Source organism: Engystomops pustulosus, chromosome 8 (genome assembly GCF_040894005.1).
Source record: "Engystomops pustulosus chromosome 8, aEngPut4.maternal, whole genome shotgun sequence".
In the NCBI taxonomy this organism is placed as follows: Eukaryota; Metazoa; Chordata; class Amphibia; order Anura; family Leptodactylidae; genus Engystomops; species Engystomops pustulosus.
The window spans coordinates 5,421,342-5,444,700 of record NC_092418.1 but is presented as its reverse complement, the minus strand read 5'-3'; the positions used below and the strand labels follow the sequence as shown (position 1 = coordinate 5,444,700).

General features: G+C 57.6%; 3 protein-coding genes across 5 annotated transcripts in view; 1 reads left to right on the top strand and 2 right to left on the bottom strand.

Moving 5' to 3' along the window:
* Positions 1-4,313, bottom strand: part of PFAS (phosphoribosylformylglycinamidine synthase) — a 39,029-nt gene extending 34,716 nt beyond the window's left edge. The window contains exon 1 of the mRNA XM_072122807.1: positions 4,199-4,313. The gene's annotated coding sequence lies outside the window, so the exon portion shown is untranslated. The remainder of the gene's footprint in view (positions 1-4,198) is intronic.
* On the bottom strand, positions 28-4,192 carry NIF3L1 (NGG1 interacting factor 3 like 1). Of its 3 annotated transcripts, XM_072122817.1 has the most exons (7): positions 3,576-3,595; positions 2,516-2,954; positions 2,290-2,443; positions 2,089-2,215; positions 721-859; positions 560-643; positions 28-272 (listed from the first exon to the last, which is right to left on the bottom strand). In XM_072122817.1, the coding sequence occupies exons 2-7, from the start codon at positions 2,934-2,936 to the stop codon at positions 88-90; spliced, it is 1,110 nt and encodes a 369-aa protein (XP_071978918.1). In that variant the 5' UTR covers positions 2,937-2,954; positions 3,576-3,595; the 3' UTR covers positions 28-87. The 3 variants fall into 3 exon arrangements, with proteins under 3 accessions (XP_071978918.1, XP_071978919.1, XP_071978917.1); XM_072122818.1 differs by lacking the exons at positions 28-272; positions 560-643; positions 721-859; positions 3,576-3,595 and adding exons at positions 1,530-2,000; positions 4,110-4,192; XM_072122816.1 differs by lacking the exons at positions 28-272; positions 560-643; positions 721-859 and adding an exon at positions 1,530-2,000 and having other exon boundaries at positions 3,576-3,626.
* Positions 4,293-22,793, top strand: PPIL3 (peptidylprolyl isomerase like 3). The gene is made up of 6 exons (XM_072122829.1): positions 4,293-4,485; positions 5,179-5,253; positions 9,809-9,902; positions 11,103-11,170; positions 11,290-11,408; positions 21,974-22,793. Exons 1-6 carry the CDS (start codon positions 4,483-4,485, stop codon positions 22,098-22,100), a joined length of 486 nt encoding a protein of 161 aa, XP_071978930.1. The 5' UTR covers positions 4,293-4,482; the 3' UTR covers positions 22,101-22,793.
* Positions 22,794-23,359: the final 566 nt, after the last annotated feature.

Here is a 23,359-nt window from a genome sequence, read left to right as displayed (position 1 = left end):
CGATGATGTAATGAACAGGTGGAGACGTTGTGTGAATTATTTCATGTTTATTATCAGTGACAGGCAGAGTTGTCAGAGTGCGTCTCCTCACACCACCAGTAGGGGGTCCCGGTCAGTATGGGCGTGCAGCACCTCCACCTTCCCGTCCAGGCAGTGTGTGATCTGGACCCCCAGTTCCTGCAGGTACCCCCGCTCTGAGTTGCTGTGCTCACACAGGATGACGCTGCGACCCTCCGCCGTCGCATCCAGGACCTCGTGATGCGACATCTCGCCTGCGGGAGGAGGGCAAGAAGGTGAAGGGGCTTATAAACAGCGCCCCCTGTCTACAGGTCATGTCACAATCACTTTCATACAGCGGAGCTGTAATACCACAAGTGTCCTGAGCATAGGAGCGGCACCATCAGGGGAGAACACTGAGACTCCTGTCACGGGTCCGGGCAGGGGCCCCGGATCACAGCATCCAGTGTATCTTACACAGGGCCCCAGGATCAGTAGTGACCACCCTGATCCCTGTAGGGGGCGCTCTCCATAGAGACAAGCTGCTATACTGGGCAGTTACCTGTCAGGTAGAGATCAGCGGGGGTTCCACTCAGGACGCTGCTCCCAGAACCGGCGCACACGGCCATCACCCCCACAGAGGATTCTGGGAAAAGCGGGAGGAGTTAGCCCAGAATGGGAAGACCCCCACATACAATGCACTGACCAAGGGGTCACACTCACCCATTGTCTTCCCTCGCCCCAGGGCGAGACGCAGATGCTGGACTCCCACATGACGCTTAACACGCTCCACAGCCTCAGCAATGGACACCGGCTCCGAGAGAGTGCAGAGGCGACCCATCCCCGTGTCCAGCAGAGGGGGCTAGAGAGACAGGGGAGATGTCCCAGAGGGGGGCAGTATGAGGAGAGGCAGGGGAGATGTCCCAGAGGGGGGCAGTATGAGGAGAGACAGGGGAGATGTCCCAAAGGGGGGCAGTATGAGGAGAGACAGGGGAGATGTCCCAGAGGGGGGCAGTATGAGGAGAGGCAGGGGAGATGTCCCAGAGGGGGGCAGTATGAGGAGAGACAGGGGAGATGTCCCAAAGGGGGGCAGTATGAGGAGAGGCAGGGGAGATGTCCCAAAGGGGGGCAGTATGAGGAGAGACAGGGGAGATGTCCCAAAGGGGGGCAGTATGAGGAGAGACAGGGGAGATGCCCCAAAGGGGGGCAGTATGAGGAGAGGCAGGGGAGATGTCCCAAAGGGGGGCAGTATGAGGAGAGACAGGGGAGATGTCCCAAAGGGGGGCAGTATGAGGAGAGACAGGGGAGATGTCCCAAAGGGGGGCAGTATGAGGAGAGACAGGGGAGATGTCCCAAAGGGGGGCAGTATGAGGAGAGACAGGGGAGATGTCCCAAAGGGGGGCAGTATGAGGAGAGACAGGGGAGATGCCCCAAAGGGGGGCAGTATGAGGAGAGACAGGGGAGATACCCCAGTGGGGGACAGTGTGATGAGAGACAGGGGAGATACCCCAGTGGGGGACAGTGTGATGTGTGTCCAGCAGAGGGGGCTAGAGAGACAGGGGAGATGCCCCAAAGGGGGGCAGTATGAGGAGAGACAGGGGAGATGTCCCAAAGGGGGGCAGTATGATGAGAGACAGGGGAGATACCCCAGTGGGGGACAGTGTGATGTGTGTCCAGCAGAGGGGGCTAGAGAGACAGGGGAGATGCCCCAAAGGGGGGCAGTATGAGGAGAGACAGGGGAGATGTCCCAAAGGGGGGCAGTATGAGGAGAGACAGGGGAGATACCCCAGTGGGGGACAGTATGATGTGTGTCCAGCAGAGGGGGCTAGAGAGACAGGGGAGATGTCCCAAAGGGGGGCAGTATGAGGAGAGACAGGGGAGATGCCCCAGAGGGGGGCAGTATGAGGAGAGACAGGGGAGATGCCCCAGAGGGGGGCAGTATGAGGAGAGACAGGGGAGATGCCCCAGAGGGGGGCAGTATGATGTGTGTCCAGCAGAGGGGGCTAGAGAGACAAGGGAGACACCCCAGAGGGGGGCAGTATGATGTGTGACCAGCAGGGGGATGGGCTAGGGAGTTTACTGGGGTCTTACCTTCTGCAGGGCGAGTAGCTCCACCCCCTTGTACACCTCGGGGTCCTCCTTTAGTATGGCCAGAGCCTGCAGCAGTGCTTTCTGGGAGCAGCTGAGTCGCACCCGTGCGCCGCCCTGGTCCTGGCCCCTGGGGGTGCACAGTGTCAGGGGTGTATGCAGCACTGTATACAGTACATACCTGTATATACCCCTGCAGGTTACCTGAGCGGGTAGGTGCGCACACACGCCCCCTGTAGGGCGCTCACCCTGCTGAGCATGGCCTCGGGGAGGTCACCCCTGACCTCCAGGACGTGGCTGTATCCTCCGGGGTGGGAGAGGGCGGTGGAGGGCCGGAGCGGCACGGACACACAGGGACCTGAACAGACAGAGAAGGGGGCGTCAGGTCATATGACCCCAGCGCTGCAGGGGCCACATACAGGTCACTCACCCAGCGCACGCCCCAGCCAGGCATTGACCCCATTGGCGAGGGCGTCGCAGGCGGTGTGGGGGGAGTAGACGGCCAGACGCCCCTCCAGCGCCCGCACCATCAGCCGCTCCTTCCAGGGGCCGCAGGTCAGACGCTTCAGAGGCTTGAAGATGGGCGGGTGATAGGACAGCAGCAGGTGAGCCCCGCCCCCCAGTGCCTCCTCCAGGACCTCCTCCGTCACGTCATTGGTCAGCAGGATCCTGCGCACCTGGTGCGGGGGGGTGGGCTCCACCAGGAGGCCGACGTTATCCCAGCTCTCCGCCAGCGCCGGGGGGGCCAGAGCGTCCAGACGAGAGACCACCGAGGACAGATCCATCACCAGCCGCAGAGGAGACCACCGGGGAGAGGCAGCCAGGAGCCACAGGGGGCGGGCACACAGCATGCGACAAGGGGGAGGAGCCTGGGGACAAGAAAACACCAGAGACGTGAGTCATGTGCATCTACAGGAGGAGCTACAGGGGGCGGGACCACAGCATGCGACAAGGGGGAGGAGCCTGGGGACAAGAAAACACCAGAGACTTGAGCCATGTGCATCTACAGGGGGCAGGCCCGCAGCATGTGACAAGGGGGAGGAGCCTGGGGACAAGAAAACACCAGAGACGTGAGCCATGAGAAACTACAAGAGGAACCAAAGATTTTTCTTCACATGTGGATACAAGGCGACGTTTCACGCTGCTTGAGATTGGCTACATGGAGTTAGCTGAAACGTCGCCTTGTATCCACATCTTGCTTTGGAAGGCGGAGTGCTGCTACTTTGGGGTCCTGGGTCAGACCCACACCAGCTGCCACCCATTGGATGGAATCCTCTTCTCAAACTGTGCTGCCTGTTTGAACTATTTTCTACAAGAGGAACCAAAGGGGTGGGTCAACAGCATGCGACAAGGGGGAGGAGCCTGGGGGACAAGAAAACACCAGAGACGTGAGCCATATGCATCTAAAACAACAGGAAGGAGGGCCTGCAGCATGTGACAACAAGGAGGGGCTAGGAGACAAGAAATCAGATGGGACGTGAGCCATGCACCTCCAAAACACCCTCTATTGGTTGAAGAAGGAGCCGCAGCATGTGACAAAGGGGATGAGCCTGTGGACAAGAAAATCGGAAGGAACTAAGTCATGCTCCACAGAGCAGAGGCCCCACCATATGACAAGGAGGAGGAGCCCCGGACCAAGAAAATACAAGACGTTAGCCATAAGCATGTGACAAAGGGGAGGAGCCAGGAAACACTTGGAAGGAGAGCCACGCCCATCCACACCCCCTGCTGGTAACAGGAGGACACTCCACACGTGTCAAAGAGGAGGAGCCTGGGACAAGAAAACAGCAGAAACAGAATAGTCTCCAGAATAGCGCTCTCCGCTGGGGAGGAGCCTTAACATAGGTTCCACCTCCTGCTGCGCAGTAATGCCCCTCCCACCACAATAAACTCTGCCCCCAGGTAACCTATGACCTTGTGACTGACCGTGACGTTACACAGATAAAATAAATGTAAAATATGAAACGGCCCCGAATATGGTGACACATCAATGTCTGATAACAGAGAGTAATAGAGGATGATACCTCACGGAATGGCTGATACCAGAGAGCAGCAACCTGGAGGTATGACAACACTCTGACTTAAAAGCAGTTATAGCGCCCCCTGCACTCACCGTCCAGCCCACCAGGCGCCACCTGCAGCTTTAGCAGGTCGCCATCTTTTTACACCCAAATACTACGTCACTTCCGTTTAGACCGGAAGTAACGCCTTCTGGCTACACATGTTGTTATGCAGCCATGTTGGTGCACCCGAAATTGAGGAATTGACCATTGCACCGGAAGTGAGCCACTGCACCCAGAGGGCAGGAGGAAAACGCGGGAGCGTCCATATTGGTGCACCCAGCAGAGGGATCCCGTGTGTGTGAGGGGAGAGGGGTTACGCCTGCTCTTGGATACGATGGTGAGTGTAGTCCCCTGATTATTATCAGGCTCTGTGTCTTTATATGCGATTCTCCATGTCTGTGGTAATAAGTATGTGCTATTTGTATGTGTATGTATCCATGAGATACGTCCTGGTGTTATTTGGGTCAGTCATTTGACCGCCCCCTAGTAACTGCCCGTCGTGTGACCGCCCCCTAGTAACTGCCCGTCGTGTGACCGCCCCCTAGTAACCGCCCGTCGTGTGACCGCCCCCTAGTAACCGCCCGTCGTGTGACCGCCCCCTAGTAACCGCCCGTCGTGTGACCGCCCCCTAGTAACCGCCCGTCGTGTGACCGCCCCCTAGTAACCGCCCGTCGTGTGACCGCCCCCTAGTAACCGCCTGTCGTGTGACCGCCCCCTAGTACCCGCCCGTCGTGTGACCGCCCCCTAGTACCCGCCCGTCGTGTGACCGCCCCCTAGTAACCGCCCGTCGTGTGACCGCCCCCTAGTAACCGCCCGTCGTGTGACCGCCCCCTAGTAACCGCCCGTCGTGTGACCGCCCCCTAGTACCCGCCCGTCGTGTGACCGCCCCCTAGTACCCGCCCGTCGTGTGACCGCCCCCTAGTACCCGCCCGTCGTGTGACCGCCCCCTAGCGCCGCCCTGTTGGTGCAGTGAGGTAGGTGTTCGCTGTTATGTCACCATCGTATGACGCCGCCATCTGTTACGTTTCAGGCCGTGACGCTTCACACAGATCTGGGGGACATCAAAATTGAGGTGTTCTGCGAGAGAGCCCCGAAGGCCTGCGAGGTGAGCGACAGCGGGGTCCAAACCCGGGAGACCCCCTCCTCCTCCTCTGCTGTAGTCACAGGAGCCACATGTCTGACAGCATATAACTGCCTCTGCTGCTCTGTAGCTCCTCTTCTGGGGCACTGTATCCCTGCTGTCCGGTGCTCTGTAGCTCCTCCTCTAATGCTCTGTAGCTCCTCCTCTGGGGCACTGTATCCCTGCTGTCTGGTGCCCTGTAGCTCCTCCTCTGGGGCACTGTATCCCTGCTGTCTGGTGCCCTGTAGCTCCTCCTCTGGGGCACTGTATCCCTGCTGTCTGGTGCTCTGTAGCTCCTCCTCTGGGGCACTGTATCCCTGCATTCTGGTGCTCTGTAGCTCCTCCTCTGGGGCACTGTATCCCTGCTGTCTGGTGCTCTGTAGCTCCTCCTCTGGGGCACTGTATCCCTGCTGTCTGGTGCTCTGTAGCTCCTCCTCTGGGGCACTGTATCCCTGCTGTCCGGTGCCCTGTAGCTCCTCCTCTGGGGCACTGTATCCCTGCTGTCCGGTGCCCTGTAGCTCCTCCTCTGGGGCACTGTATCCCTGCTGTCTGGTGCTCTGTAGCTCCTCCTCTGGGGCACTGTATCCCTGCTGTCCGGTGCTCTGTAGCTCCTCCTCTGGGGCACTGTATCCCTGCTGTCTGGTGCTCTGTAGCTCCTCCTCTGGGGCACTGTATCCCTGCTGTCCGGTGCCCTGTAGCTCCTCCTCTGGGGCACTGTATCCCTGCTGTCCGGTGCTCTGTAGCTCCTCCTCTGGGGCACTGTATCCCTGCTGTCTGGTGCTCTGTAGCTCCTCCTCTGGGGCACTGTATCCCTGCTGTCCGGTGCCCTGTAGCTCCTCCTCTGGGGCACTGTATCCCTGCTGTCCGGTGCCCTGTAGCTCCTCCTCTGGGGCACTGTATCCCTGCTGTCCGGTGCCCTGTAGCTCCTCCTCTGGGGCACTGTATCCCTGCTGTCCGGTGCCCTGTAGCTCCTCCTCTGGGGCACTGTATCCCTGCTGTCTGGTGCTGTGTAGCTCCTCCTCTGGGGCACTGTATCCCTGGTGCTCTGTAGCTCCTCCTCTGGGGCACTGTATCCCTGCTGTCTGGTGCTCTGTAGCTCCTCCTCTGGGGCACTGTATCCCTGCTGTCCGGTGCCCTGTAGCTCCTCCTCTGGGGCACTGTATCCCTGCTGTCCGGTGCCCTGTAGCTCCTCCTCTGGGGCACTGTATCCCTGCTGTCTGGTGCTCTGTAGCTCCTCCTCTGGGGCACTGTATCCCTGCTGTCTGATGCTCTGTAGCTCCTCCTCTGGGGCACTGTATCCCTTCTGTCTGGTGCTCTGTAGCTCCTCCTCTGGGGCACTGTATCCCTGCTGTCTGGTGCTGTGTAGCTCCTCCTCTGGGGCACTGTATCCCTGCTGTCTGGTGCTCTGTAGCTCCTCCTCTGGGGCACTGTATCCCTGCTGTCTGGTGTGCTGTAGCTCCTCCTCTGGGGCACTGTATCCCTGGTGCCCTGTAGCTCCTCCTCTGGGGCACTGTATCCCTGCTGTCTGGTGCTCTGTAGCTCCTCCTCTGGGGCACTGTATCCCTGCAGTCCGGTGCCCTGTAGCTCCTCCTCTGGGGCACTGTATCCCTGCTGTCCGGTGCTCTGTAGCTCCTCCTCTGGGGCACTGTATCCCTGCTGTCTGGTGCTCTGTAGCTCCTCCTCTGGGGCACTGTATCACTGCATTCTGGTGCTCTGTAGCTCCTCCTCTGGGGCACTGTATCCATGCTGTCTGGTGCTCTGTAGCTCCTCCTCTGGGGCACTGTATCCCTGCTGTCTGGTGCTCTGTAGCTCCTCCTCTGGGGCACTGTATCCCTGCAGTCCGGTGCCCTGTAGCTCCTCCTCTGGGGCACTGTATCCCTGCTGTCCGGTGCTCTGTAGCTCCTCCTCTGGGGCACTGTATCCCTGCTGTCTGGTGCTCTGTAGCTCCTCCTCTGGGGCACTGTATCACTGCATTCTGGTGCTCTGTAGCTCCTCCTCTGGGGCACTGTATCCCTGCTGTCTGGTGCTCTATAGCTCCTCCTCTGGGGCACTGTATCCCTGCTGTCTGGTGCTCTGTAGCTCCTCCTCTGGGGCACTGTATCCCTGCTGTCCGGTGCCCTGTAGCTCCTCCTCTGGGGCACTGTTTCCCTGCTGTCTGATGCTCTGTAGCTCCTCCTCTGGGGCACTGTATCCCTGCTGTCTGGTGCTCTGTAGCTCCTCCTCTGGGGCACTGTATCCCTGCTGTCCGGTGCCCTGTAGCTCCTCCTCTGGGGCACTGTATCCCTGCTGTCTGGTGCTCTGTAGCTCCTCCTCTGGGGCACTGTATCCCTGCTGTCTGGTGCTCTGTAGCTCCTCCTCTGGGGCACTGTATCCCTGCTGTCTGGTGCCCTGTAGCTCCTCCTCTGGGGCACTGTATCCCTGCTGTTTGGTGCCCTGTAGCTCCTCCTCTGGGGCACTATCCCTGCTGTCCGGTGCTCTGTAGCTCCTCCTCTGGGGCACTGTATCCCTGCTGTCCGGTGCCCTGTAGCTCCTCCTCTGGGGCACTGTATCCCTGCTGTCCGGTGCCCTGTAGCTCCTCCTCTGGGGCACTGTATCCCTGCTGTCTGGTGCCCTGTAGCTCCTCCTCTGGGGCACTGTATCCCTGCTGTCTGGTGCTGTGTAGCTCCTCCTCTGGGGCACTGTATCCATGCTGTCCGGTGCTCTGTAGCTCCTCCTCTGGGGCACTGTATCCATGCTGTCTGGTGCTCTGTAGCTCCTCCTCTGGGGCACTGTATCCCTGCTGTCCGGTGCTCTGTAGCTCCTCCTCTGGGGCACTGTATCCCTGCTGTCCGGTGCTCTGTAGCTCCTCCTCTGGGGCACTGTATCCCTGCTGTCCGGTGCTCTGTAGCTCCTCCTCTGGGGCACTGTATCCCTGCATTCTGGTGCTCTGTAGCTCCTCCTCTGGGGCACTGTATCCCTGCTGTCCGGTGCTCTGTAGCTCTTCCTCTGGGGCACTGTATCCCTGCTGTCCGTTGCTCTGTAGCTCCTCCTCTGGGGCACTGTATCCCTGCTGTCCGGTGCTCTGTAGCTCCTCCTCTGGGGCACTGTATCCCTGCTGTCTGGTGCTCTGTAGCTCCTCCTCTGGGGCACTGTATCCCTGCTGTCTGGTGCTCTGTAGCTCCTCCTCTGGGGCACTTTATCCCTGCTGTCCGGTGCTCTGTAGCTCCTCCTCTGGGGCACTGTATCCCTGCTGTCCGGTGCCCTGTAGCTCCTCCTCTGGGGCACTGTATCCCTGCTGTCTGGTGCTGTGTAGCTCCTCCTCTGGGGCACTGTATCCCTGGTGCTCTGTAGCTCCTCCTCTGGGGCACTGTATCCCTGCTGTCTGGTGCTCTGTAGCTCCTCCTCTGGGGCACTGTATCCCTGCTGTCCGGTGCTCTGTAGCTCCTCCTCTGGGGCACTGTATCCCTGCTGTCCGGTGCTCTGTAGCTCCTCCTCTGGGGCACTGTATCCCTGCTGTCCGGTGCTCTGTAGCTCCTCCTCTGGGGCACTGTATCCCTGCATTCTGGTGCTCTGTAGCTCCTCCTCTGGGGCACTGTATCCCTGCATTCTGGTGCTCTGTATCTCCTCCTCTGGGGCACTGTATCCCTGCTGTCTGGTGCTCTGTAGCTCCTCCTCTGGGGCACTTTATCCCTGCTGTCTGGTGCCCTGTATCTCCTCCTCTGGGGCACTGTATCCCTGCTGTCTGGTGCTCTGTAGCTCCTCCTCTGGGGCACTTTATCCCTGCTGTCTGGTGCTCTGTATCTCCTCCTCTGGGGCACTGTATCCCTGCTGTCTGGTGCTCTGTAGCTCCTCCTCTGGGGCACTGTATCCCTGCTGTCTGGTGCTCTGTAGCTCCTCCTCTGGGGCACTGTATCCCTGCTGTCTGGTGCTCTGTAGCTCCTCCTCTGGGGCACTGTATCCCTGCTGTCTGGTGCTCTGTAGCTCCTCCTCTGGGGCACTTTATCCCTGCTGTCTGGTGCTCTGTATCTCCTCCTCTGGGGCACTGTATCCCTGCTGTCTGGTGCTCTGTAGCTCCTCCTCTGGGGCACTGTATCCCTGCTGTCTGGTGCTCTGTAGCTCCTCCTCTGGTGCCCTGTAGCTCCTCCTCTGGGGCACTGTATCCCTGCTGTCTGGTGCCCTGTAGCTCCTCCTCTGGGGCACTGTATCCCTGCTGTCTGATGCTCTGTAGCTCCTCCTCTGGGGCACTGTATCCCTGCTGGCTGGTGCGCTGTAGCTCCTCCTCTGGGGCACTGTATCCCTGCTGTCTGGTGCTCTGTAGCTCCTCCTCTGGGGCACTGTATCCCTGCTGTCTGATGCTCTGTAGCTCCTCCTCTGGGGCACTGTATCCCTGCTGGCTGGTGCGCTGTAGCTCCTCCTCTGGGGCATTGTATCCCTGCTGTCCGGTGCGCTGTAGCTCCTCCTCTGGGGCACTGTATCCCTGCTGTCCGGTGCTCTGTAGCTCCGCCCCTGTCTGTGGGGTTGGGTTCTGCCTCCATTACTGACTCCTCCTCTTGTGTGACAGAATTTCTTGGCTCTCTGCGCCAGTAACTACTACAACGGCTGCAACTTCCACCGCAACATCAAAGGCTTCATGGTGCAGACCGGAGACCCCACAGGTGAGGCTGATCCTCTAGGCTCCTCCTCCTCTCTGGAGCTCCCTCCTCCCCGCAGGCTCCTCCTCCTCCTCCAACGCAGGCTCCTCCTCCTCCAACGCAGGCTCCTCCTCCTCCAACGCAGGCTCCTCCTCCTCCAACGCAGGCTCCTCCTCCTCCAACGCAGGCTCCTCCTCCTCCAACGCAGGCTCCTCCTCCTCCAACGCAGGCTCCTCCTCCAACGCAGGCTCCTCCTCCTCCTCTAACGCAGGCTCCTCCTCCTCCTCTAACGCAGGCTCCTCCTCCTCCTCCAACGCAGGCTCCTCCTCCTCCTCCAACGCAGGCTCCTCCTCCTCCTCCAACGCAGGCTCCTCCTCCTCCTCCCGCAGGCTCCTCCTCCTCCAACGCAGGCTCCTCCTCCTCCAACGCAGGCTCCTCCTCCTCCTCCCGCAGGCTCCTCCACCTCCCTCGCAGGCTCCTCCACCTCCCTCGCAGGCTCCTCCACCTCCCTCGCAGGCTCCTCCACCTCCCTCGCAGGCTCCTCCACCTCCCCCGCAGGCTCCTCCACCTCCCTCGCAGGCTCCTCCACCTCCCTCGCAGGCTCCTCCACCTCCCTCGCAGGCTCCTCCACCTCCCTCGCAGGCTCCTCCACCTCCCTCGCAGGCTCCTCCACCTCCCTCGCAGGCTCCTCCACCTCCCTCGCAGGCTCCTCCACCTCCCTCGCAGGCTCCTCCACCTCCCTCGCAGGCTCCTCCACCTCCCTCGCAGGCTCCTCCACCTCCCTCGCAGGCTCCTCCACCTCCCTCGCAGGCTCCTCCACCTCCCTCGCAGGCTCCTCCACCTCCCTCGCAGGCTCCTCCACCTCCCTCGCAGGCTCCTCCACCTCCCTCGCAGGCTCCTCCACCTCCCTCGCAGGCTCCTCCACCTCCCTCGCAGGCTCCTCCACCTCCCTCGCAGGCTCCTCCACCTCCCTCGCAGGCTCCTCCACCTCCTCCACCTCCCCCCTCCGCAGGCTCCTCCACCTCCCGGAACCCCCCCCCCCCCCGCAGGCTCCTCTTCCTCCCCCCCGCAGGCTCCTCTTCCCCCCCCCCCCCCCCGCAGGCTCCTCTTCCCCCCCCCCCCCCCGCAGGCTCCTCTTCCCCCCCCCCCCCCCGCAGGCTCCTCCTCCTCCTCCTCCTCCCGCAGGCTCCTCCTCCATCTAGTGATCTTGTGCTTTCCCTGCAGGTACGGGGAAGGGGGGGCAGAGCATTTGGGGGCGGAAGTTTGAGGATGAGTACAGTGAGTACCTGAAGGTGAGTGGTTCTGGACTGATCCGATGATCCGGGATGGGATTGTGGGACTCTCCCTGGCGGTGCTATGGACGCCCGGGGGGGGGGCGGTATCCGTATAACATCTATGTCTCTCCCCCCAGCACAGCGTCCGTGGCGTCGTTTCCATGGCGAACAGCGGCCCCAACACCAACGCATCGCAGTTCTTCATCACGTACGGAAAACAGCCGCACCTGGACATGAAGTACACCGTGTTCGGGAAGTGAGTGATGGAGCCGGGGCCACAGCAGCACAGAGGATCTCTAGTGTGCTGCTCTAATGATAGGCTGAGAGCCCGGGCCACAGCAGCACAGAGGATCTCTAGTGTGCTCCTCTAATGATAGGCTGAGAGCCGGGGCCACAGCAGCACAGAGGAACTCTAGTGTGCTCCTCTAATGATAGGCTGAGAGCCGGGGCCACAGCAGCACAGAGGAACTCTAGTGTGCTGCTCTAATGATAGGCTGAGAGCCGGGGCCACAGCAGCACAGAGGATCTCTAGTGTGCTCCTCTAATGATAGGCTGAGAGCAGGGGCCACAGCAGCACAGAGGAACTCTAGTGTGCTCATCTAATGATAGGCTGAGAGCAGGGGCCACAGCAGCACAGAGGAACTCTAGTGTGCTCATCTAATGATAGGCTGAGAGCAGGGGCCACAGCAGCACAGAGGATCTCTAGTGTGCTCCTCTAATGATAGGCTGAGAGCCGGGGCCACCGCAGCACAGAGGAACTCTAGTGTGCTCCTCTAATGATAGGCTGAGAGCAGGGGCCACAGCAGCACAGAGGAACTCTAGTGTGCTCATCTAGTGATAGGCTGAGAGCAGGGGCCACAGCAGCACAGAGGAACTCTAGTGTGCTCCTCTAATGATAGGCTGAGAGCAGGGGCCACAGCAGCACAGAGGAACTCTAGTGTGCTCATCTAGTGATAGGCTGAGAGCAGGGGCCACAGCAGCACAGAGGAACTCTAGTGTGCTGCTCTAATGATAGGCTGAGAGCAGGGGCCACAGCAGCACAGAGGAACTCTAGTGTGCTCCTCTAATGATAGGCTGAGAGCAGGGGCCACAGCAGCACAGAGGATCTCTAGTGTGCTGCTCTAATGATAGGCTGAGAGCAGGGGCCACAGCAGCACAGAGGAACTCTAGTGTGCTCCTCTAATGATAGGCTGAGAGCAGGGGCCACAGCAGCACAGAGGATCTCTAGTGTGCTCATCTAATGATAGGCTGAGAGCAGGGGCCACAGCAGCACAGAGGAACTCTAGTGTGCTGCTCTAATGATAGGCTGAGAGCCGGGGCCACAGCAGCACAGAGGATCTCTAGTGTGCTCCTCTAATGATAGGCTGAGAGCCGGGGCCACCGCAGCACAGAGGAACTCTAGTGTGCTGCTCTAATGATAGGCTGAGAGCCGGGGCCACAGCAGCACAGAGGAACTCTAGTGTGCTGCTCTAATGATAGGCTGAGAGCCGGGGCCACCGCAGCACAGAGGAACTCTAGTGTGCTGCTCTAATGATAGGCTGAGAGCAGGGGCCACAGCAGCACAGAGGAACTCTAGTGTGCTCATCTAATGATAGGCTGAGAGCCGGGGCCACCGCAGCACAGAGGCACTCTAGTGTGCTCATCTAATGATAGGCTGAGAGCAGGGGCCACAGCAGCACAGAGGAACTCTAGTGCGCTGCTCTAATGATAGGCTGAGAGCCGGGGCCACCGCAGCACAGAGGAACTCTAGTGTGCTCATCTAATGATAGGCTGAGAGCAGGGGCCACAGCAGCACAGAGGAACTCTAGTGTGCTCATCTAATGATAGGCTGAGAGCAGGGGCCACAGCAGCACAGAGGAACTCTAGTGTGCTCATCTAATGATAGGCTGAGAGCAGGGGCCACAGCAGCACAGAGGAACTCTAGTGTGCTGCTCTAATGATAGGCTGAGAGCCGGGGCCACAGCAGCACAGAGGATCTCTAGTGTGCTCATCTAATGATAGGCTGAGAGCAGGGGCCACAGCAGCACAGAGGATCTCTAGTGTGCTCATCTAATGATAGGCTGAGAGCAGGGGCCACAGCAGCACAGAGGAACTCTAGTGTGCTGCTCTAATGATAGGCTGAGAGCAGGGGCCACAGCAGCACAGAGGATCTCTAGTGTGCTGCTCTAATGATAGGCTGAGAGCCGGGGCCACAGCAGCACAGAGGATCTCTAGTGTGCTCCTCTAATGATAGGCTGAGAGCCGGGGCCACAGCAGCACAGAGGAACTCTAGTGTGCTCATCTAATGATAGGCTGAGAGCAGGGGCCACAGCAGCACAGAGGATCTCTAGTGTGCTCCTCTAATGATAGGCTGAGAGCCGGGGCCACCGCAGCACAGAGGAACTCTAGTGTGCTCCTCTAATGATAGGCTGAGAGCAGGGGCCACAGCAGCACAGAGGATCTCTAGTGTGCTGCTCTAATGATAGGCTGAGAGCAGGGGCCACAGCAGCACAGAGGAACTCTAGTGTGCTCCTCTAATGATAGGCTGAGAGCCGGGGCCACAGCAGCACAGAGGATCTCTAGTGTGCTGCTCTAATGATAGGCTGAGAGCCGGGGCCACAGCAGCACAGAGGATCTCTAGTGTGCTCCTCTAATGATAGGCTGAGAGCCGGGGCCACCGCAGCACAGAGGAACTCTAGTGTGCTGCTCTAATGATAGGCTGAGAGCAGGGGCCACAGCAGCACAGAGGAACTCTAGTGTGCTGCTCTAATGATAGGCTGAGAGCAGGGGCCACAGCAGCACAGAGGATCTCTAGTGTGCTCATCTAATGATAGGCTGAGAGCAGGGGCCACAGCAGCACAGAGGAACTCTAGTGTGCTGCTCTAATGATAGGCTGAGAGCCGGGGCCACAGCAGCACAGAGGAACTCTAGTGTGCTGCTCTAATGATAGGCTGAGAGCCGGGGCCACCGCAGCACAGAGGAACTCTAGTGTGCTGCTCTAATGATAGGCTGAGAGCAGGGGCCACAGCAGCACAGAGGAACTCTAGTGTGCTCATCTAATGATAGGCTGAGAGCCGGGGCCACCGCAGCACAGAGGCACTCTAATGTGCTCATCTAATGATAGGCTGAGAGCCGGGGCCACAGCAGCACAGAGGATCTCTAGTGTGCTGCTCTAATGATAGGCTGAGAGCCGGGGCCACAGCAGCACAGAGGAACTCTAGTGTGCTCATCTAATGATAGGCTGAGAGCAGGGGCCACAGCAGCACAGAGGAACTCTAGTGCGCTGCTCTAATGATAGGCTGAGAGCCGGGGCCACCGCAGCACAGAGGAACTCTAGTGTGCTCATCTAATGATAGGCTGAGAGCAGGGGCCACAGCAGCACAGAGGAACTCTAGTGTGCTCATCTAATGATAGGCTGAGAGCAGGGGCCACAGCAGCACAGAGGAACTCTAGTGTGCTCATCTAATGATAGGCTGAGAGCAGGGGCCACAGCAGCACAGAGGAACTCTAGTGTGCTGCTCTAATGATAGGCTGAGAGCCGGGGCCACAGCAGCACAGAGGATCTCTAGTGTGCTCATCTAATGATAGGCTGAGAGCAGGGGCCACAGCAGCACAGAGGATCTCTAGTGTGCTCATCTAATGATAGGCTGAGAGCAGGGGCCACAGCAGCACAGAGGAACTCTAGTGTGCTGCTCTAATGATAGGCTGAGAGCAGGGGCCACAGCAGCACAGAGGATCTCTAGTGTGCTGCTCTAATGATAGGCTGAGAGCAGGGGCCACAGCAGCACAGAGGAACTCTAGTGCGCTGCTCTAATGATAGGCTGAGAGCCGGGGCCACAGCAGCACAGAGGAACTCTAGTGTGCTCATCTAGTGATAGGCTGAGAGCCGGGGCCACAGCAGCACAGAGGATCTCTAGTGTGCTGCTCTAATGATAGGCTGAGAGCCGGGGCCACAGCAGCACAGAGGATCTCTAGTGTGCTCCTCTAATGATAGGCTGAGAGCCGGGGCCACCGCAGCACAGAGGATCTCTAGTGTGCTGCTCTAATGATAGGCTGAGAGCAGGGGCCACAGCAGCACAGAGGAACTCTAGTGTGCTGCTCTAATGATAGGCTGAGAGCAGGGGCCACAGCAGCACAGAGGAACTCTAGTGTGCTCCTCTAATGATAGGCTGAGAGCAGGGGCCACAGCAGCACAGAGGAACTCTAGTGTGCTCCTCTAATGATAGGCTGAGAGCAGGGGCCACAGCAGCACAGAGGAACTCTAGTGTGCTGCTCTAATGATAGGCTGAGAGCAGGGGCCACAGCAGCACAGAGGATCTCTAGTGTGCTGCTCTAATGATAGGCTGAGAGCAGGGGCCACAGCAGCACAGAGGAACTCTAGTGTGCTCATCTAATGATAGGCTGAGAGCAGGGGCCACAGCAGCACAGAGGAACTCTAGTGCGCTGCTCTAATGATAGGCTGAGAGCAGGGGCCACAGCAGCACAGAGGAACTCTAGTGTGCTGATCTAATGATAGGCTGAGAGCCGGGGCCACCGCAGCACAGAGGAACTCTAGTGTGCTCATCTAATGATAGGCTGAGAGCCGGGGCCACCGCAGCACAGAGGAACTCTAGTGCGCTGCTCTAATGATAGGCTGAGAGCAGGGGCCACAGCAGCACAGAGGAACTCTAGTGTGCTGCTCTAATGATAGGCTGAGAGCAGGGGCCACAGCAGCACAGAGGAACTCTAGTGTGCTGATCTAATGATAGGCTGAGAGCAGGGGCCACAGCAGCACAGAGGAACTCTAGTGTGCTCATCTAATGATAGGCTGAGAGCAGGGGCCACAGCAGCACAGAGGAACTCTAGTGTGCTCATCTAATGATAGGCTGAGAGCAGGGGCCACCGCAGCACAGAGGAACTCTAGTGTGCTCCTCTAATGATACCCTGAGAGCAGGGGCCACAGCAGCACAGAGGAACTCTAGTGTGCTGATCTAATGATAGGCTGAGAGCAGGGGCCACAGCAGCACAGAGGAACTCTAGTGTGCTCCTCTAATGATAGGCTGAGAGCAGGGGCCACAGCAGCACAGAGGAAGTCTAGTGTGCTGATCTAATGATAGGCTGAGAGCAGGGGCCACAGCAGCACAGAGGAACTCGTGTGCTCATCTAATGATAGGCTGAGAGCAGGAGCCACAGCAGCACAGAGGAACTCTAGTGTGCTGCTCTAATGATAGGCTGAGAGCCGGGGCCACAGCAGCACAGAGGAACTCTAGTGTGCTGCTCTAATGATAGGCTGAGAGCAGGGGCCACAGCAGCACAGAGGAACTCTAGTGTGCTGCTCTAATGATAGGCTGAGAGCAGGGGCCACAGCAGCACAGAGGAAGTCTAGTGTGCTGCTCTAATGATAGGCTGAGAGCCGGGGCCACAGCAGCACAGAGGAAATCTAGTGTGCTGCTCTAATGATAGGCTGAGGGCAGGAGCCACCGCAGCACAGAGGAACTCTAGTGTGCTGCTCTAATGATAGGCTGAGAGCCGGGGCCACAGCAGCACAGAGGAAGTCTAGTGTGCTGCTCTAATGATAGGCTGAGAGCAGGGGCCACAGCAGCACAGAGGAACTCTAGTGTGCTGATCTAATGATAGGCTGAGAGCCGGGGCCACAGCAGCACAGAGGAACTCTAGTGTGCTGCTCTAATGATAGGCTGAGAGCCGGGGCCACAGCAGCACAGAGGAAGTCTAGTGTGCTGCTCTAATGATAGGCTGAGAGCAGGGGCCACAGCAGCACAGAGGAACTCTAGTGTGCTGATCTAATGATAGGCTGAGAGCAGGGGCCACAGCAGCACAGAGGAACTCTAGTGTGCTGATCTAATGATAGGCTGAGAGCAGGGGCCACAGCAGCACAGAGGAACTCTAGTGCGCTGCTCTAATGATAGGCTGAGAGCCGGGGCCACAGCAGCACAGAGGAACTCTAGTGTGCTGCTCTAATGATAGGCTGAGAGCAGGGGCCACAGCAGCACAGAGGAACTCTAGTGTGCTCATCTAGTGATAGGCTGAGAGCAGGAGCCACAGCAGCACAGAGGAACTCTAGTGTGCTCCTCTAATGATAGGCTGAGAGCAGGGGCCACAGCAGCACAGAGGAACTCTAGTGTGCTGCTCTAATGATAGGCTGAGAGCAGGGGCCACAGCAGCACAGAGGAACTCTAGTGTGCTCATCTAATGATAGGCTGAGAGCCGGGGCCACAGCAGCACAGAGGAACTCTAGTGTGCTCATCTAATGATAGGCTGAGAGCAGGGGCCACAGCAGCACAGAGGAACTCTAGTGTGCTCATCTAATGATAGGCTGAGAGCCGGGGCCACAGCAGCACAGAGGAACTCTAGTGTGCTCATCTAATGATAGGCTGAGAGCAGGGGCCACCGCAGCACAGAGGAACTCTAGTGTGCTGCTCTAATGATAGGCTGAGAGCCGGGGCCACAGCAGCACAGAGGAACTCTAGTGTAATGCTCTAATGATAGGCTGAGAGCGGGGGCCACAGCAGCACAGAGGAACTCTAGTGTGCTGCTCTAATGATAGGCTGAGAGCAGGGGCCACAGCAGCACAGAGGAACTCTAGTGTGCTGCTCTAATGATAGGCTGAGAGCAGGGGCCACAGCAGCACAGAGGAACTCTAGTGCGCTCCTCTAATGATAGGCTGAGAGCAGGGGCCACAGCAGCACAGAGGAACTCTAGTGTGCTGCTCTAATGATAGGCTGAGAGCAGGGGCCACAGCAGCACAGAGGAACTCTAGTGTGCTCATCTAATGATAGGCTGAGAGCCGGGGCCACAGCAGCACAGAGGAAGTCTAGTGCGCTGCTCTAATGATAGGCTGAGAGCCAGGGCCACAGCAGCACAGAGGAACTCTAGTGTGCTGCTCTAATGATAGGCTGAGAGCCGGGGCCACAGCAGCACAGAGGATCTCTAGTGTGCTCCTCTAATGATAGGCTGAGAGCAGGAGCCACAGCAGCACAGAGGAACTCTAGTGCGCTGCTCTAATGATAGGCTGAGAGCAGGAGCCACAGCAGCACAGAGGAACTCTAGTGTGCTGCTCTAATGATAGGCTGAGAGCAGGGGCCACAGCAGCACAGAGGAACTCTAGTGTGCTGCTCTAATGATAGGCTGAGAGCCGGGGCCACAGCAGCACAGAGGAACTCTAGTGTGCTCATCTAATGATAGGCTGAGAGCAGGAGCCACAGCAGCACAGAGGAACTCTAGTGTGCTGCTCTAATGATAGGCTGAGAGCAGGGGCCACAGCAGCACAGAGGATCTCTAGTGTGCTGCTCTAATGATAGGCTGAGAGCAGGGGCCACAGCAGCACAGAGGAACTCTAGTGTGCTGCTCTAATGATAGGCTGAGAGCAGGAGCCACAGCAGCACAGAGGAAATCTAGTGTGCTGCTCTAATGATAGGCTGAGAGCAGGGGCCACAGCAGCACAGAGGAACTCTAGTGTGCTGCTCTAATGATAGGCTGAGAGCCGGGGCCACAGCAGCACAGAGGAAGTCTAGTGTGCTGCTCTAATGATAGGCTGAGAGCAGGGGCCACAGCAGCACAGAGGAACTCTAGTGTGCTGATCTAATGATAGGCTGAGAGCAGGGGCCACAGCAGCACAGAGGAACTCTAGTGCGCTGCTCTAATGATAGGCTGAGAGCAGGGGCCACAGCAGCACAGAGGAACTCTAGTGTGCTGCTCTAATGATAGGCTGAGAGCAGGGGCCACAGCAGCACAGAGGAACTCTAGTGTGCTGCTCTAATGATAGGCTGAGAGCCGGGGCCACAGCAGCACAGAGGAACTCTAGTGTGCTCATCTAATGATAGGCTGAGAGCAGGGGCCACAGCAGCACAGAGGAACTCTAGTGTGCTGATCTAATGATAGGCTGAGAGCCGGGGCCACAGCAGCACAGAGGAACTCTAGTGTGCTCATCTAATGATAGGCTGAGAGCAGGGGCCACAGCAGCACAGAGGAACTCTAGTGTGCTCATCTAATGATAGGCTGAGAGCAGGGGCCACAGCAGCACAGAGGAACTCTAGTGTGCTGCTCTAATGATAGGCTGAGAGCAGGGGCCACAGCAGCACAGAGGAACTCTAGTGTGCTGATCTAATGATAGGCTGAGAGCAGGGGCCACAGCAGCACAGAGGAACTCTAGTGTGCTGCTCTAATGATAGGCTGAGAGCAGGGGCCACAGCAGCACAGAGGAACTCTAGTGTGCTGCTCTAATGATAGGCTGAGAGCAGGGGCCACAGCAGCACAGAGGAACTCTAGTGTGCTGCTCTAATGATAGGCTGAGAGCAGGGGCCACAGCAGCACAGAGGAACTCTAGTGTGCTGCTCTAATGATAGGCTGAGAGCAGGGGCCACAGCAGCACAGAGGAACTCTAGTGCGCTCCTCTAATGATAGGCTGAGAGCAGGGGCCACAGCAGCACAGAGGAACTCTAGTGTGCTCATCTAATGATAGGCTGAGAGCCGGGGCCACAGCAGCACAGAGGAACTCTAGTGTGCTGCTCTAATGATAGGCTGAGAGCAGGGGCCACAGCAGCACAGAGGAACTCTAGTGTGCTGCTCTAATGATAGGCTGAGAGCAGGGGCCACAGCAGCACAGAGGAACTCTAGTGTGCTGCTCTAATGATAGGCTGAGAGCAGGGGCCACAGCAGCACAGAGGAACTCTAGTGTGCTGATGTAATGATAGGCTGAGAGCAGGGGCCACAGCAGCACAGAGGAACTCTAGTGTGCTGCTCTAATGATAGGCTGAGAGCAGGGGCCACAGCAGCACAGAGGAACTCTAGTGCGCTCCTCTAATGATAGGCTGAGAGCAGGGGCCACAGCAGCACAGAGGAACTCTAGTGTGCTCATCTAATGATAGGCTGAGAGCCGGGGCCACAGCAGCACAGAGGAACTCTAGTGTGCTGCTCTAATGATAGGCTGAGAGCAGGGGCCACAGCAGCACAGAGGAACTCTAGTGTGCTGCTCTAATGATAGGCTGAGAGCAGGGGCCACAGCAGCACAGAGGAACTCTAGTGTGCTGCTCTAATGATAGGCTGAGAGCAGGGGCCACCGCAGCACAGAGGATCTCTAGTGTAATGCTCTAATGATAGGCTGAGAGCGGGGGCCACAGCAGCACAGAGGAACTCTAGTGTGCTGCTCTAATGATAGGCTGAGAGCAGGGGCCACAGCAGCACAGAGGAACTCTAGTGTGCTGCTCTAATGATAGGCTGAGAGCAGGGGCCACAGCAGCACAGAGGAACTCTAGTGTGCTGCTCTAATGATAGGCTGAGAGCAGGGGCCACAGCAGCACAGAGGAACTCTAGTGTGCTGCTCTAATGATAGGCTGAGAGCAGGGGCCACAGCAGCACAGAGGAACTCTAGTGTGCTGATGTAATGATAGGCTGAGAGCAGGGGCCACAGCAGCACAGAGGAACTCTAGTGTGCTGCTCTAATGATAGGCTGAGAGCAGGGGCCACAGCAGCACAGAGGAACTCTAGTGTGCTGCTCTAATGATAGGCTGAGAGCAGGGGCCACCGCAGCACAGAGGATCTCTAGTGTAATGCTCTAATGATAGGCTGAGAGCGGGGGCCACAGCAGCACAGAGGAACTCTAGTGTGCTGCTCTAATGATAGGCTGAGAGCAGGAGCCACAGCAGCACAGAGGATCTCTAGTGTGCTGCTCTAATGATAGGCTGAGAGCAGGGGCCACAGCAGCACAGAGGAACTCTAGTGTGCTCCTCTAATGATAGGCTGAGAGCCGGGGCCACAGCAGCACAGAGGAACTCTAGTGTGCTGCTCTAATGATAGGCTGAGAGCAGGAGCCACAGCAGCACAGAGGAACTCTAGTGTGCTGCTCTAATGATAGGCTGAGAGCAGGGGCCACAGCAGCACAGAGGATCTCTAGTGTGCTGCTCTAATGATAGGCTGAGAGCAGGGGCCACAGCAGCACAGAGGAACTCTAGTGTGCTGCTCTAATGATAGGCTGAGAGCCGGGGCCACAGCAGCACAGAGGAACTCTAGTGTGCTCATCTAATGATAGGCTGAGAGCAGGGGCCACCGCAGCACAGAGGAACTCTAGTGTGCTGCTCTAATGATAGGCTGAGAGCAGGGGCCACAGCAGCACAGAGGAACTCTAGTGTGCTGCTCTAATGATAGGCTGAGAGCAGGGGCCACCGCAGCACAGAGGAACTCTAGTGTGCTGCTCTAATGATAGGCTGAGAGCAGGGGCCACAGCAGCACAGAGGAACTCTAGTGTGCTGATCTAATGATAGGCTGAGAGCCGGGGCCACAGCAGCACAGAGGAACTCTAGTGTGCTCATCTAATGATAGGCTGAGAGCCGGGGCCACAGCAGCACAGAGGAACTCTAGTGTGCTCATCTAATGATAGGCTGAGAGCCGGGGCCACAGCAGCACAGAGGATCTCTAGTGTGCTGCTCTAATGATAGGCTGAGAGCAGGGGCCACAGCAGCACAGAGGAACTCTAGTGTAATGCTCTAATGATAGGCTGAGAGCAGGGGCCACAGCAGCACAGAGGAACTCTAGTGTGCTGCTCTAATGATTGACTGAGAGCAGGGGCCACAGCAGCACAGAGGAACTCTAGTGTGCTGATCTAATGATAGGCTGAGAGCAGGGGCCACAGCAGCACAGAGGAACTCTAGTGTGCTCCTCTAATGATGGACTGAGAGCAGGGGCCACAGCAGCACAGAGGATCTCTAGTGCGCTGATCTAATGATAGGCTGAGAGCAGGGGCCACAGCAGCACAGAGGAACTCTAGTGTGCTGCTCTAATGATAGGCTGAGAGCAGGGGCCACAGCAGCACAGAGTATTTCCCTCTGACCTCTGTGTCACCTCTTGCAGGGTCATCGATGGTCTGGACACCTTGGATGAGCTGGAGAAACTCCCCGTACACGAGAAATCCTTCCGGCCCCTGACAGAAGTGCGGATCAAAGATGTCACCATCCACGCCAACCCCTTCGCCCTGTGACCCTGCAGCCGGCTCCGGGATCTCCTTCCGGGATCTCCTTCTCCGTCTGTATCAGATGCGACTGTGACTACAGCTGCAGCGCAGAGATTGTAAAGGAAACCTACCATGTGATGTGATGCAGTATGAAGCAAACACACCCTGAGACTGCTGCAGCTACACTGATGCAGAAACGTATCTTGTTTAATCCCTGATCCGAGTAGTTCTGCTCAAAAATACAATGATAAAATTATGATAATGAGACTCTGTGGCTCCTGTAGCTGCTCCAGCGCTTCTCCTAGCACGTTAGTTATTCACTGCACCAGAGGATGATGTTATCACAGGGTGCAGGCAGAAGTAATCAATCGCTGCACCATCTCCCAGCTGCTGTGTAGGAGTCACCCAGCTCAGGTTGATTAGTTCTGTCTGGACTGTTGAGGAAGCTCTGTTTTTATGTACGGAACAAGCCAGCAGCACCCAGCTTTGCCAAGGTCCTGAATGTTATAATTGTTTTTTGAGCAAAACCACTCAGTTCAGGGATTAAACAAGATGTGTTTCTGCTTCAGTGTAGCTACAGTATTCTCAGAGTACGTCTGCTTCATAATGCATTAATACAACTGGTAGGTTTCCTTTAAGCGTCTTGCACATGCTCAGTGGGGTGTGTCCTGTACCACATGACCTCCTGCCCCCGTAATTACTCAATCACCATGAAATCTACATCCTGGATTTAGTTTTATTTAATTTTTTTTTTGTAATGACTTATGGACATTTTCTTAATATTAAAAAGTTTGGGTTTTATACAAAAAAAAAAAAAAAATCTGTTTTTACATTTTTTTTTTTTTTATTGCAATGAGGACCAATAGCCGAGCCCTTTGTAGACGTGTCCCATAGACGGTGACACCATGTGGTGGGGATATGTATCTGACCATTGGCTGTTCTTTCCCTGGGAACGTCTCTCATCTCATTGGACGCCGGTTCCATCAGCGCGGTCTGAATGCTACACGACCTGCACCCCCGGGCACAGGGGTCACCGGCTCGTATGGAGCAGGGAGCATCTGCGCCGGATGAGACACCAGGGGCCTCGTGCTGATGAAGTCCATTCATGCTGAGCACAAATGATGGTGGAGATGTGGTAGAGCCCTACACGGCACCGGTGTCTCCAGTCCAGCCGGCAGGGAGGGGGTTACATATGGCGGTGTATTCCACAGTCCTTGCATGAGAAGAAAGCCCGGGCCGCAGATGCAGGACCTAGTGTTGTCCGAAACATGGCCCATGCAGTCCGC